This window comes from Coffea eugenioides, unplaced genomic scaffold (genome assembly GCF_003713205.1).
Source record: "Coffea eugenioides isolate CCC68of unplaced genomic scaffold, Ceug_1.0 ScVebR1_3436;HRSCAF=4647, whole genome shotgun sequence".
NCBI lineage: Eukaryota > Viridiplantae > Streptophyta > Magnoliopsida > Gentianales > Rubiaceae > Coffea > Coffea eugenioides.
This window is the reverse complement of record NW_020864013.1, coordinates 24,149-40,377: the sequence shown is the minus strand read 5'-3', so window position 1 is coordinate 40,377 and position 16,229 is coordinate 24,149. Positions and strand designations below refer to the sequence as shown.

Sequence of the window (16,229 nt, the reverse complement as noted above, 5' to 3'; positions counted from 1 at the left end):
GGTAGGACATTAGGAACTGTGATGAGTCAATTTCAAGCTAATTGTAAAGCGCATAGCCATCAGTGGAAGCTTTAAGGACTTTCACTAACCTGGAATTGGATGTTCTCATATTTAGTTCAAAGTCACGTATTCCTTAAAAGATATGAGCAATTTGAAAACCTGTCTTTCTTGTTAGTAAATTGATTATGCTCAAAGTCCCTTTTTTCCTCAAGATACTCCAGATTCTAAGTTTGTTAAAAGGAGATGCTAAATTTATCTTTAATGGATGTTAAAGAGGCTGGTGGAGAAGGTCTATGCCTTGTATTCAAGTCCTTACATTAGTGGCTTACCATATAATTGGGGATATTCTTGATAAACAGGGTTGGTAACAAAAGCACTGGACGTTTTCTCCCAGTTGCATTTCAGACCAGATATAAGGAGGTTCTTGTAAAGGCACATACTGCTGCATCTGGAGCGGTGCTAAGATTGCAAATAGCTCCTGTTCTTGGTAGGAAAAGGAAACCAATTGAGTGGTCTGAGTTTCAGGTACTGTTCCTTCTTACCATTATTCAGGCTTGAAATTTATATTTGTGCTTTACTCTTCTATTATTTCTGTGTTGGGCATCTTCCCTTTACAAATATATGATGCCTGATCCTATGTTTTTTGAACATGTAGTGTGCTGTTAGCTAGCAAAATCAGCCTATGAAATTGATTATTCATGTTATGGCTTTATCTTTTGTTTGCCAAACTTTTGCATGTATACTGTGGCTGCAGATTCTATTTAGTTTGTTGCCTTACTAATGCATTTGTACTTGAGATGGTTGATTTTTGCTAAAAATGTGTTTTACACCTTGGATCCCATTGCTGGTATTTGAGGAGTTTAAATTTAGTTCATATTACATTGCATTTGTTTTCTATATAATGTGGCGGTCATATTCTTTATGGTAGGATAAAGGGCTGCAACAATATGGACAGGAGTTGGATGTCTATTAAGAACTACCTAGACCCCAAGTATTTAGATGGAGTTGATGAATTTATTAAGTTTGCTTTTCTAGGCAAGGATCCTAATTGTAAACTGCCATGTCCTTGCAAAGTATGCAATAATTTTGAGGATCAAACTAAGGAAGTCATGGCCAATCACTTGTGTCGAGGAATTGTTGATAGTTATACTAGGTGGATATATCATGGCGAAGGGTTTGAATCTGATGATGAGAATGATGACATAGAAATAAATGACAACGATAGTGACTTTGACAGTATGGAGGAGCTGTTAAATGATGTAGGAGTTGCTAACTTTGGTGAGAGTTGGAGACATTCACCGGAACTTGATACGGGTGCTTGTACCGAGAAAGAAGGAGAAGCAAGTAGGTTTCTCAGATTATTATCGGAGGCTGAAAAATCTCTATACCCGGGCTGTGAAAAGTATTCAAAACTCTCGTTTATTGTCCATATCCTCCACTTGAAAACAATGAATCGGTGGACTTGTAAATCTACTGATATGTTGCTGAAGTTCTTGCATCAAGTATTTCCTACAGCTTTGATTCCCAGTTCATATTACGAGGCAAAAAATTTCATCCGTGAGTTGGGGCTGAAGTGTGAAAAGATCCACGCCTGTGAAAATGATTGCGCACTCTTTTGGAATGAAAATAAAGGCCTTGATCATTGTCCAAATGAAAAATGTAAAGCACCGCGGTATAAATCTCCAAATTCCAAAATACCTAGAAAGGTGTTGCGTTATTTTCCATTAAAACCAAGGCTGCAAAGACTGTTTGTGAACAAAGAGATTGCTCGGGATATGAGGTGGCATAAGGAGAGACGTGTAGATAATGAGAACATGATGCGACACCCTGCTGATTCATTAGCTTGGAAGGATTTTGATAGAAATCACAAGTCCTTCGCTGAAGATCCTAGAAATGTGAGGCTAGGACTTGCTAGTGATGGCTTTAATCCCTTTGGAACCATGAGCAATTCATACAGTATATGGCCTGTTATCCTTGTTCCTTACAATCTACCTCCTTGGAAATGCTTAAAAGATCCATTTTTTTTCCTATCAATGATTATTCCTGGTCCCAAAGCACCTGGAAATGACATTGACATATTCTTTAGACCACTAGTTGATGAGTTAAAAGAGTTATTTGCCACTGGTGTGGAGACATATGATGCCTTCAGGGAGGAGAAGTTCATGTTACGTGCAGCACTTTTGTGGACAATAAACGATTTTCCAGCATATGGCTATTTGTCGGGATGGAGTACAAAAGGGTACAAGGCATGTCCTGTGTGCTTAGATGAGACGACTAGTCTATATCTTAATAATGGTCACAAATGTTGTTACATGGGCCATCGCCGTTTTCTACCTATTGATCATAAATGGCGTCGAGAAAAAAAACAATTTAATGGAGAAAGAGAACATAGACAGCCTCCTAGGACCCTATCAGGTGAGGAAGTCCTCCAACAACTTCTTCGTATTGAGCAAGTTGAGTTTGGCAAGGCACCTGATTTGCTGCAACAGAAGAAAAGAAAACGCGTGCAGAACAGTTCAAATTGGAAGAAGATGAGCATATTCTTTGAACTTCCATATTGGAGTACCAATAAAATTAGACATAATTTGGATATTATGCACATTGTCAAGAATGTATGTGAATCTTTGGTAGGTACATTAATGAATATCCCTTCGAGAACTAAGGACACATGGCAGGCTAGGGAGGATTTAAAAGAAATGGGATTAAGGGAAGAGTTGCATCTACAACCGGGAGGTGGCGCATCTAAAGTTATGCCACCTGCATGTTACACTTTATCACGCCTAGAGAAAAAGAATTTCTGCCAGTTTTTGAGCACTATCAAGTTCCCGGATGGCTTTGCTTCAAACATTCCTCGGTGTGTGAAGACCAAGGAGTGTCAACTTTTAGGAATGAAGAGTCATGACTACTATGTGTTCATACAACGAATTCTTCCAGTAGCAACTAGAGGAATGCTGTCAAAAGATGTATCTCAGATTTTAGTAGAGATCAGCAATTTTTTTCGAAAAATTTGTTCTCGAACTCTCTATCTAGATGAGCTGGAAATGCAGGAAAAAAATATTATTTTAATACTATGCAAACTTGAGAAAATTTTTCCTCCAAATTTCTTTGATGTAATGGTCCATTTAATGGTCCATTTACCCACTAAATCCAAGATTGCTGGACCAGCTCAATACCGGTGGATGTTTCCATTTGAGAGGTACATGCCTCTTATTTTTAATAATGCCTATTTGATTTACCTCCAATTTTCTTATTTTCTAACAACTCGGGCTGAATTTTTTTTGGATAGAAAAATGGGTCAATACAAAGGCTATGTGAATAATAGGGCACGACCTGAAGGCTGTATAGCTGAGCGCTACTTGGATGATGAATGTCTTACATTCATTTCCAGGTATTTGCATGATGTTCCGACCAGGTTTAATCAAACGGAACGAAATATGGAGAAACACGAAGCTGCTGGAAAATTATCTATATTTTCTAGCTTGGCTCGGCCCTTTGGGGCAGCACTGATTGGTTATCTAAGTGAGGTTGAATTGCAAAGAATACACCTGTTCATCTTGAAAAATTGTGAAGAAGTAGATGATTACATGAGGTAATAATATACTTTAATGATAAATCTATGTCGTGTTCTATAATATGTTCTTCATTGCTTGTAATTAAAGTCATTTGATAGAATATGTAACTACTTCTACTACTACAAATTTAGGGAGCATAGACAAATTCTTGAAAAGCAAAATTTATCGAGCGTACACCAAAGGCTAGACTCGGAGTTTCCAAAGTGGTTTGAAGAACGTGTAAGTATTGGAAGAGATGTTAAAAACTTGTCAATTTCCTTTACTTTTTATTTTAGTAAACTATTAAAGAATCTGGTATGGCTGATGTAGGTCATGTATACACATGCACGTGGAGAATGTACTGATGAATTGTTGTCCTTGGCTAGAGGACCTGATTTTCGAGTCAATACATTTGCTGGCTGTAATGTGAATGGATTTAGATTCCACATTAAGGCTCGGGAAAGAGAAAGAAAGACACAAAATAGTGGAGTTATGGTAAAGGGGGAGCATGCTGATAAAGAAACATACTTCTATGGTATAATTACTGATATAGTTGAGGTTGAATACTCATTTACTCAAAATCGAGTAGTTGTGTTTAAATGTGATTGGTGGGACTTGAGAAATAATTCGGGAATCAAAGTAGACAAGCAGAGCAATATCACTAGCATCAACATGTCAAAAACATGGTACTCAGACCAGCCTTTTATATTAGCATCCCAAGCTGAACAAGTTTTCTATCTTCAAGATTTGAAGCTTGGAGGTAATTGGCATGTTGTAGAGTTAGTTAGTCCACGCTCATCTTATGATGTTCCTGAGAAGCATGAAGATGATTTGGTTGATAACGAAGAGGCTTACCAAGAAGAGTATCATGAAGATTTGATTGGTGTACAAGAAAATCTTGAGTTGGTCAGTTTGAAGAGAGGAGATGTGCAAACTGAAGAAAGGATAGAGGCTGGTGCTATGTTTTTATATAGAATTGTCAGCTAGCCGTGCAAGGCAATTGGATGACAATTTTATTGATAATGATGAGGAAATTGAGCAACAATTCAATTCTGAGGATGAAAATGAACAATTTGTACAAATCAATGACTATGAATCAGATTAAACAATGTTGTTCATTGAATTTCTTAATCAAATTTTTTCTTGTATTTTTTCTGTAGTTTATGATATGTTGTCATGGCTGCTTGTGTTGTTTACGATTTTGGTGGTGCTTGCGTTATATGATTATGTAGATAGATGGCTGGACCGGGGAAAAAGGGAAAATTTACTTTACGACAAAGTCGGGATGCTGGGCGAGGAATTGTGGAGCAAACTGAAGAAAATGTAAGCTGCCAGGTAAAGAAACAAGAGTCATTTCCGGATATTTTCTTTTTTCCTAAACTAGCAATTATCATCCTAAACTAGTTACTATTGATAAGCGCATTCTTATGTTATTGTAGCAAGCTAGTGAACCAAAAAATAGTGCAATTCCCAAGACAAGCAATGTCACTGAACCTGTATTAACAAAAAAGTCTTCTAGGATCCGTCTATTTGATGAATCTGAGGTTAGTTATTATTTTTTTCAATCTGCCATTTAGATAAACTGGTTTATGACAAAGCAATTGATTCAGCTTTTACATGTCGCTGTATAATGGTGGCTTAAATTGCTGGATTATAGATTCCTAGTGCATCCTCTGCTAGAGAAAATGCTACAAGAAATTCAGGTATACAAGCTGAGAGTAGACAGATTGCTGAAAAATCTTCAGGCAATGGAATGACATCACAAGAAGCTGCTGGGATGCAAACTGATGGAACTCCTACTTCACAGCATGTTGGATCTAATCAAGCTATTGGTTGTGAAAGCAATGAAACTGGAAGTATGCAAGACCTTGAGTCAAACGGTTCAGGTATGTCAGTTTTACGTGTAATTCTACTCTAATTAACTAATTACTGCCATGGCTGCTATTGTTAGCACTTATGGTCTTGTTTACTTTGTATCTACTAGACCAAGTGACATTAAAAAGAAAAAGAGGATATACGCGTAATATTGCACTATCAAATGAAAAGAAAGCTGGAAAAAAGGTGAACATTACTGTTTCTGAAATAAGTGGAAGACTAGTTGGAGAAGGTGCTCAACGATACATTTCAGAGACATATGTTTTAAGGATACTTGAAATATTTGAATTCTCACATGTTTTAAGAAAATGCCACAACTTCCTAGTGACATATGTGCCCTTATAAGCATCGACCTTGTTCCTCGATCTCGGTCCCACCAAACAAGCTTCTTTATTTATTTATTCTTTTTTAAAAAATCGTACAAGCATGTGAAGCGGGGTCCTGATTGGGGTGAAAGTGCAAGAGATTAATCTTTTACCTATAAACGACAACTAACTTCTTCAAGAACAATTTGAGTTTAGGGGCGTGCAAACTCAAAAAATTTCGATTTCGGAACCGATTTCGAATTGAATTCGAAATTTCGATAATTCGGAATTGAAATCGGTAATTCCATTTTTAAATTGGTCGAAATCGGATCGAATTCAAAAATAAAATTTTTAAAATCGGAATTATTGATTTCGAATTGGGGAATTCGAATTAGGAAATTCGATTTCAATTTCTAATAATAATATTTAAATATAATTATAATATAATAGTTTTTAGAGCAAATTATTCGGTTGGCCATTAAACTTTTGCGATCGTCAAGTTTTGGTTACTCAACTTTTAAAGGTCTGATTTTGGTCACTAAACTGTATAAAGGTAAGATGCGAGGCCATTCTGTTACATTTAACCGTTAAGTTCTTTGATCTGTCCGTTAGTACGATTTCCAAGACAAAAGGCGGGGTCTTTTAAGGAAATTCAAAAGATTTGAGAGATGGGAAAGTTGATTTGCTACCCGACGGCGTCATCACCGGTGATCCCATGGAGAGACCCAACTTCAACTCCAACAGTGGATCTCTTTTATCGAAGTTCTTGCAAAATAAGTCTTTTTCTCTTCTCAGTCCCGATCAAAGAAGTATTTACTAATCTATTTGTGGGTCATAATCTCTGTCAGATCAAACAAAGACTTTAATCTTGGTTGCTAAAAGCCATAAAAGGGTTGGCTTTACGCCAACAAGGGAAAACAAAAGACCTGCTATGGAGAGACCCAACTTCAACTCCAACTGTGGATCTCGTTGACCAGTTAGCGGCCAGTGCCGCCAACAACAATGACGTCGTGGGATGACGTTTCAGGATTAGAGGAGTAGCAGAAAAGGCACTTGACGAGGCTGTAGGCAAAAGGGGTTTTGTGGAAGCATCTAGAGGATCAGAACACGTCGGTCATCTTCAGGTTAAGTCACGGCGGAGAGGTGGAAGCTGACGGAAATTGTCTGTTTACAGCGTCGAGGAAGGCCATGGGGTTCGTTTTAACGATGAAGGAGTTGAGGCGGAGGACGGTGAGGAGGTTCTTGGAGGATCTTGGATCCGCGAGTAATGAGGTCAGGAAAATGATTGAATCGGCAATTAAGCATATGTACTCGCCGGATCTGAAGTCGGGTTGGGGGATCCATGTGGTTCAGGATCTATTGAATGCTATTTTGAACTTCCAAAAGAGACCCTGTCTTTGTCTTGGAAATCGCGCTAACGGACAGATTAAAGAACTTAACGGCTAAATGTAACAGAATGACCTCGCGTTTTACCTTTTTACAGTTTAGTGGCCAGAATCAGACCTTTAAAAGTTGAGTGACCAAAACTCGACGATCGCAAAAGTTTAATGGCCAACCGGATAATTTGCTCTAGTTTTTAACATAACAAGTAGCTTCCCTATCAGATCTGCCATCGCAAAAGCCCTAATCTCTTAACTCACCTTGAGCTTCCGCCGCCTCTTCCTTTATCGCCTCTTCGTCACTGTCTTCCTCAGAGTCTCACCTTCCTGGCTTCCCTCCTCCGCCTCCACCGCTTGACTCACCAACTCAGCTTGCTCTCTCTCACTCTCTTTCACAGTTTCACCACCTCAGTGTCTCACCGCCTCTTTCACTCACCGCATCCATCGCCCATTTCACCTCACTACCTTAGAGATTTCCACTGTCCTTCGCATCACACCTTCATCTTTCTCACCAGTTCTTCAAGCCCGACAGAGACAGACACCATCAGCCTTCATATTCAAGACCGTCGGACATCTTCACGCCATCTTCACTCTTCATCTTCAGCCATCATCAACCTTCACTTGAAGAGGACATTCTGAGGTACGCCAGTGATTTTACTCACCTTTTTCATCTATGTTTCTAGTTTATTTTTCTTAGGCATTTCATCAAGCAGCTTCCAAGCACGTGGTATAGGTTCTGGTTATGATTTTTGGTTGGATCTTTGGTTATGATTTTTGTTTCAGCGGTTCTTATTAGTTATTAGAGATGAACGTTCCATATTTGGTGCAATTTGTTGGCTTACGGTGTTAAATAGTACATTGAAAACTGGGTACACTGTGGTGCACGTAATGTAATTCAAGCCGGTGACTGATTGTTGTTGCAAGCTGCAGTATGAACTTCTGCAGGAAAGAGCAGCTCTCTCTGAGGTTGCAAGGAATTCCTTAGCTTGAATGCTAGTTACCCTTTATTTGAAATTTGGACTGGAATGGTTGTATAAGTATTCTTGTATGTACTATGAAGTGGTAGAGTTCGTGATTTATGGTATTGGAAACAATGGAAAGGCACTCTGGAATGTGGAGTTGAATGTGGAATTGTTATTCAGCTTCCTCTTGAATTTGAGACAGCCGACTCGTTTTTACTTGTGCATTTACTTTTAACAGGTTTTCCGTTTTTGAACAAGAGAGGAGAGGGCCAAAAAAAAAAAAAAGAATTCGGTGAATTCGGAATTCACCAAATTCCGAATTCAATTCGGTATCGAATTCGAAATTGGCATTAGCCATTTCGAAATCAAATTCGGTCGGGAAAATTAAGGGCAAAATTTCAAAAATTTCCGATTTCAAACTTCCGAATTACTGCTTTCGAATTCGATGCACACCCCTATTTGAGCTGTTCGAACCTATCGAACTGTTTTGGACGACTATTTCTTATTGGCAGTTTGGTGGCCTTGCTTGCTGTTGTTTGCTTCCTCGTTATTTCGCTTGTCTTTCTTTCTGTCAGTCCTTTTACTCTTGTCATCCAATGACTTTATTAAACTTTGAAGTCTTCAAGTGTATGTAAAATGCAAGGTTTCCTAAACAGAAGATAAAACAGATCGAGTGGTGAGAAACTGAGAATCGGAGAGCAGGATCAATCCGGAAGATTAGCAGTTTTATCGTGAACAAATGGAAATGGAAGCTGAAACTTCTCCCTCTCACCCTTTTTCTACGGCAGGATTGGGGCCTTGTGAATTATCATGCACCCAAATCCATTCCACTTACCCTTATCAACAGCGGTGGGTTTTCTGGAGCAAATTTTGCAATGACAAAGTACACTGCGGCAAGCCCCGTGTCGCCGCCACTAAGTACCAACGTAGTTCTTTCAGTACAAAGTATGTGGATACTATTTATCACAATTAAATTTTTCATAGCTACTCTGACTCTGATAAACTCCTGTGGAGTAAATTCGAACAATTTAGGACAGAAAAATGTCTAGAAACTATTAGTTTGATGAAAAATTAAACTGTTAGAGAGATACAAAGAAGGCTTGGGCCATCCAATTGGAAGGCACTTGGGGGTGGCGCTTAAAGCTCTTCAATTAATCTTTGGGAAAATTATACACAGATTCTTCATCAGATGTGTAGATTTAGGTTGGAGGGCTGTGGATTCAGCTCTGTCAAAGTATAATTTGAACTTCTTCTGAACTTCAATTTGCTCCGTTTATGATGGATCACGGGTGTGTATATAACTTCCTTCCTTTGACTTTTTTGTCTCGGCGAAAACACGGGTCAATCTGTCCTCTGCAATTAATAAATAAATGAGTACTAGCAAGCACCCAATATTTTTTTTTACTGATTTTCCAATTGCAGCTGCTGACGGTGCCGTGATTAAGAACAAGATCATACGTTTTCTACGGCTTGTTATTAAGCAAACAATGTGGTGTCGGTGTCTAGTTCAGTTGTGGGGTTTAGTGAAGATTGGCAACAAAACGTATTTGACAACTTGTGACCAGCCTTTTGCTCTCTTTTACTCCAATCGTCTAGAGGTCGAGCAACTATGTGAATATAGGAAGCACTGTTTGGATTACTTAATACCCCTGGATGATGATGATGACGACGGTGACGATGAGATTAGTGTCGACCAAGAGCAGCTTATATTTGGTCCCCCTGGTCGGGTGTTCTGCAGTTGATTGCCTGAATATACAGAGGGTGTGGGTGATTACACTAGTGGAGAGTATCCTCACCGTGAGTATGCGGTCAGCCGCGTCGAGGGATACTGGGCGTTGCCAATCTATGATCCTACTGGGCACCGCCCCGCTGGTGTACTGGAAATTGTATCATCCTACTCTGGTTTTTTCATTTCTCAACGTGGGGATGTGGAGATGCTTCAGGTTCGACCTTTCTCTTTTGAAGTTGCTTAATTACTTTCCTCCTGTTGACGTGGGGATCTGGTAGTGGTGTTTATGATTTATGAGTTATAATTATTAGAATAATTTTATCAATATATTAGATAATATATGAAATGGGTGCAGACTCCCTTATCTACCTCCTTGTATATAAAAAGAAAGAAAGATTACTTTAGCAACCTCTCTTTTTACCATGTGTATGGTCTCTTTTTTTTTGACAAGTGGCAGTTTCTTTTTTAGTTGAATTTTTGTTCCACTATTTTCTTTAGTTAGGCAAAAATTATAAACATCTCTTCTCCCAATTTTTCTCTTCTTCCTCTTTTGCCTCTACTTTCAACCCTTATCTCTATCTTTGTGCTTTATCTTTCTTTTTTCCCCTTCAAATTATTTCTTTATAATTAATTATACTAAGATTATTTTTTTACTATATTTTTAGGTGATTACTGTTGACTATGGAGAGGTATCACAACAATCAACTGATTTATATTATCACTTCTTCCTCCATCAATTTTAACTCTTTAATCTAGTATTTTGCTTTTTCCCTTAAATTTTTTCCTTCATTCTAATTTTTCTCTATCTTTTCTCCTTCCGCTCAATCAATGCATCTTTTCCTTTTTCCTTTATAATTAACTAAATGTATGTTTTTCTTGCACAAAAATGGATATTTCTTTTGTTCCTTTGTACAAAAATCATGATTCATAATCATCTCTTTCTTTTAGAAAAAATATAGACAATAGACGTTTTACCTCCGCTACTCCAACTGTATGCTATGTTCCATTTTCTTTTTATTCCTGCATTCCCCCCATTTCACGCTGCCAAATATGGACTTAAGTTTTTTTTTTCATTAATTGTATTTCATTTAGCCTTTACCATTTTTCATTTTTTGCCATTGTGTATTTATTTATTTTGGCTTGATCTTCTTGATATTCATTATGTCTTCCATTATTTTGGTTCTACAAGTCAATTCTCCTTTTGTGAGGTTTGTCTTAAATCTAAATGCAAAATTTGTATTTTGCAATTCTGATGTTTTAGTTCCTTTGCAATGCATAATTGAATCTTGCACTTCCTTTAGTAATTCTTTGGTACTGAATTTTTGTACCCTTTTTATGCATTGAAAAGCCTTCCATTCTAATTTCTTGCAACTTTTATTGTGAATTTGTAGGATAAAAGTTTTTACATGATGGTGTCTCGTTTGAGAAAGAAATAGTGATGAAATTTTATACATTTGTAATTATAATAGCTTGATATTTGAGTTTTATGAAGCATATATCATGTACGTTAATATTGAATTGGTTTTGCATTTCTCATGTGCTTGGTTTTTTATTTCTTTGCTGTTGTTTGTCTACACAATACAGTAAGATAAAGTTTACTGCATCACAATAAGCAAGTTGGAACAAACTTTTGGAACATTCCACCAAAAACAAACCAATTTTTTAGACTCATTTTTTGACAATTATAATTTCTCTTTATTTGAAAGTAAATTATAGTGTGATGAATTTTAACCAGAATTTTATAGCTGGGCCACAGCCTGGTTCCTTCTAGTATATAAAGAGGAACTTAGAGGACGAAACCCAGGCTGTAACTAATTGACATCTGTTATATATATATATATATATATATATAAATATGAAAAAAAAGCCTATCTGATTCTAATTCATCATTTCATTTTTCTCTTTCGGATAATTGATTAGAGTTACAAACTACATGTCTCAACTTTACGGTCACTTCAAAGCATACTTATTGTGATGACTAATTTAAAGGTAACTAATTAATTTATTATTTGAACTAGGTAATGGATACAGGGGGTAATTTATAACATAACCAACCATTGTCTTGTGTGTTATATAGTGCAAGAGTTGTGATAGCATAACATTAATGATTTAAGTTTTTAGTGAACTCAAGACAACAAAATTCGGCACTTAATAAGAATTTCGTGGTAAATCTAACATGAATAGGAGATGCTTGGCATGAATTTTGTACATCTCCATGTTCTCTACAGATTTGGGGATAAGTCGTGATTTTCAGAGGTTATGGGTTTCCAGTTGTTAGGTGGTAGTAGGAGAGGTGTTTTTATAAATTAATCTAATGAAAGGTCCCTTTTGCAAGGTGTCACTAACCAATTTTTCAACTGCTTATAACTGTGAAAACTATAGAGTAAGTGTAGGTTTGGGCCGGTGGTTGGATCTATTCAGGTCTCCTTATCCCTAGTACAGAGTAAGTGTAGATCTATTATGTTCGGAAAAAAAAATTATAATTGCGAAAACTATGGTGACTGTCACTCTAATATTAATCTTTTCTTTTAAGTTATTTTTTAAGCGAAAGAAGTTATTTCTAAAAAATCTATGGCATTTGAAGGAAGTTTTGGCTTTTCAGAACTTCTATATCCAAATTAGTGAGTAAGCATACAAAGAGCTTATCTTATTGGTTTTTTTTTTCTTGTTTAATTTATTTATGGCACATGGACAATGTATTTGCCAGAATCTACTACGGGACGTGAATCTGACAACTACTTGTATAAGCGTCGCGGAAGTAAGTTCACGTGAGTACCTCAAGTATTTTTTTTCCCTTTTTATACTGCATAATCTTGGCTGAAGCTTTAGGCTATTCATTCCAGGCTAATAGTTTTAAGCCATTCCTCTACAGGTCGAGATGGAGAAATTGCTAAAATTAAAGATGCATTGACTGAGGTGGGGGAAATATATGGTCTGGAAGGTTTTGGAACTTGGACTACTTCTGGAGAAATACTAAGTTCTCATAAAGGCGTAAATTTTATTCGGAAGGGACAAGGGGTAGTTGGAAAAGCATTTTCATCCAAAAGTGCATGTTTTTGTAAGGATATAACACAGTTAAGCATAACAGATTACCCGTTGGTACCCATTGCACGACGCTACAAATACTCTGCCAGTTTTGCAGTTTGTTTGCAGCGCTCTTGCTCGAACAATTGCATTTACGTACTGGAGTTCTTTTTACCTACGAATGCAAAAGACTATGGGGATCCTAGGACATTGTTGCCCAGCCTAATGGAAACATTGAAAAAACACCTCCAAAGTTCTTTTAAGATTGCTTCAGGACAAGAATTGGGGCAGAAATTGACTGTTGAGGTTATAAAGGTCTCTCCAAAGGATGAATTTGATTATTTTGAAATCTGCAGGACTACTGGTATTGAATCTACACCTAGGCTTGGAGAAGTACAAGGAGGAGAAGGAATGAATGGTGTCCAGGGACAGCAGAGTGGGATTGTTGGATCTCCCCCTAGACCAGAGCACACGCAGGGCTTTGACAACATATCATATCCAGAATTAACGCCAGGAGTTGATGTTGAACACAATTCTATGAATGGCATTGATGAACAGCAAAATGGAATTGTTGAAAGCCCACCTAGACAGGAGCTATCGCAGAACATAGAAAACATAGCGCATGATGAAGGAAATACGGAAATCAATGTGGCAAATCCTGAAAGAGGTAGTGCTAGTATAGAACAGAGTGGCAATGAAGTGAGTAATATAAAAAAGAAAAAGTCTAGTTGTACTTTAAAAGAAGAACGTGGAATTACTCGTGAGGCTCTTGAACAAAATTTTTGGAGGAATCTTGGGGATGCTGCAAAAGCATTTAGAGGTAATTCTTAACTGTAGCTCTTCTCTAGGTCAGAATTGAATTCGAATTTGGTTAATGTGTGTTGATTTGCTTCTTTCTTTCTGATACTTGCAGTTAGTCGATCTACATTGAAGCGTATATGCAGGGACTACAATATTGACAGATGGCCACGTCATAAAGCAAGAAAGGTCAATCAAGTGGTTGCTGAACAAGCAGTTGTTCAGCCTTCTACTGAAAATATTGAAGAACGCCACCGGCCAGACGCAACAAGGATAGAAGATGATAGTAGCATCTGGGTGAAGGTAGAATATCAACGGCGCACCATGAAGTTTAGACTTCCATTGTCAGCCAATAAATCCAATTTGGAGGAGAAAGTTGCACAACGATTGAATCCAACGATTGAAAGTTTTAAAATTGAGTATCTGGATGAAGAGAATGAATTGATATGGATAGCCTGTGATGAAGATTTTAGTACCTGTATGAGCACATTAACCTCACTAGGTAGGACAACAATCAGAATGTTGGTCAGGTGATCGCATATTTATGAGCCTTTGTATAATTAATCTAGTTTTAAGCTTATGGTGCTCTAGTCTGCTGTAGCTTCCAAATACCTGCATTTTTAGATTCATTGACTAGATAAATATGGTGGATGAAGAAGATACTTTTATCTCCCACACTTCAATGATTCCAGTGCATTGTGTCCATTATATAGAACTTTTACTTTGGTTAAAAAAAAGTGGACAATTTTGATTAAAAGTGCTTCAAATGAAAAAATGAACTGAACTTAAATGATTGTCCTCCATCAGGAGACCCCTTCCAAGGTGTGACAACTAGATTATTATTGTTATCGCACTTACCTCATTTGTGTTAAAATATATTTATTTTTTACTCATTAGCTAATTAACCATTATTCTCGGATTGTAGCATGTTCTCGAACTACTTAAATTTCAATTTGTTTTGTATGATTAAGTATCGTTAATTTCCTTTATTATATTGATATGATTGAGAAAACTAAGTGAATGATTTCTAGGCTAGATAATGAGTATCGGTAGAATAAAATGTTTCTTTATTTCATGAAAATAAATATTTGAAATTGAAAATTTTATAGTACTTATTTTTAGGTGGGGAAAAAAACTTCCAGCAAATTTTTTTTTTTTTGTTTCATCACCCTAAATCGAATCCTTGGCTTTGCCACTGAGGTCCATAGACACTGCTAAATTATATTTAAGATGGTTACTGGAAGTTTTTAATCAGCTGATTTTCTTTTACATTTTGATTTGACTGGAAGTGCCAAACAAGTTGTTGATGAACCCTCGATGTATTCCAGTATGGAATTTCTAAAATTATAGCAGGGCTTATCCAAAGGTAGACAACGAGCTCTGAGCATTTACTCTACCTCACAGAAACAGTACAAGCAATGGCTCAACCCAAGGCTTTAATAGCCAGATTAAATGACAGCCAGCACTAAGAGAATTGCCTTGGAGCCCAGCAAGGATCAGCCAAGAACAAAACAAGCTGCCCAGCAATGTTGAGACTTCTTGCACTTGGGATTGGTGATCACGATCTTATTGCAATATTTAAATGATGAGAAAAATCGGTTTTTTTTTAACCTTTTTGGGATCAAACTGGATTTTGTCTTTGTGTTGGTCATATTTGTAGTGTGTGATGTTCGGAATTTGTGATTTGAGGGGATTACCTAAAATTAACAAAAGTATATTGTTGAGGAGAATATTGAAGAATTAAATAGCTCAAAAAACTAGCAAAAAAGGAATAGAGAGTTGGGAGCTGTCTAAACTCTAAAGGATATATATATATATATATTTATATATTTGTGAGTGTGTGTACATATTTATATCTAGTGGAACTTTTTGTTAGGCAGCATGCTAAACATCTTTTGCTAGGCCCAAATCATTTTTAGCGATTCAACCACTTTATCCAGGGCAATTTTTTCAGCAAAATGTGAAATCTATTCCTCAATAAAAATACCAAGCAATTGCTGTAGGCAACAGTAAAAAAAAATTGACATATACTAAGGGACGTAATACATTTAAAAATGCATGTATGTGTAAAAAAACAAAGCTAAAATTGTTGGACCCATTTTCCCTTTTTTTTTTCCATGCCAAGAGCCCGGGCTTCCTCGCTGAAAATTTGGAGCCCAAGACACGATTCATCCTTACATTGTAGCCCACTTCCCATCAATGCCCATCCATAATAAGAGAACAACGTTTAAGCCATCAAAACCAATGCAAGCTTCTCCTTGCTTGCAGGTGCCAAGTGGTAGCATGGGGAGTAGTTATAGCAAGAAGCAACTCATTCTTATAATATAGTAGTTAAATATAAGATGAGGGACCAATAATGATAATCTTTTCATATTAAAGTCACAAATTACTATAACATTAGTTTATTTGTGCCTCATGCGATGCATGAGGGTGCCTAGTTTTTTGTGAAGTTGTTAATTGTGTGTGTGGAATTAAGAGTGGGTGTGTGCAAATTTGATGATGAAAGAGTGATAGTTCAGGATACGTAGGCACACTATTTTATAGCAGTCTGTACATTACCAAAAATTGGTCATTGCAGGATAGAAAGCTCATACAAAGAATTGTAT

General features: G+C 37.0%; 1 protein-coding gene across 1 annotated transcript; it reads left to right on the top strand.

Annotated features, from left to right (window-relative positions):
- Positions 1-947: 947 nt before the first annotated feature.
- LOC113757937 lies at positions 948-4,538 on the top strand. The gene is made up of 4 exons (XM_027301000.1): positions 948-3,196; positions 3,389-3,589; positions 3,704-3,791; positions 3,882-4,538. The coding sequence occupies exons 1-4, from the start codon at positions 948-950 to the stop codon at positions 4,536-4,538; spliced, it is 3,195 nt and encodes a 1,064-aa protein (XP_027156801.1).
- Positions 4,539-16,229: the final 11,691 nt, after the last annotated feature.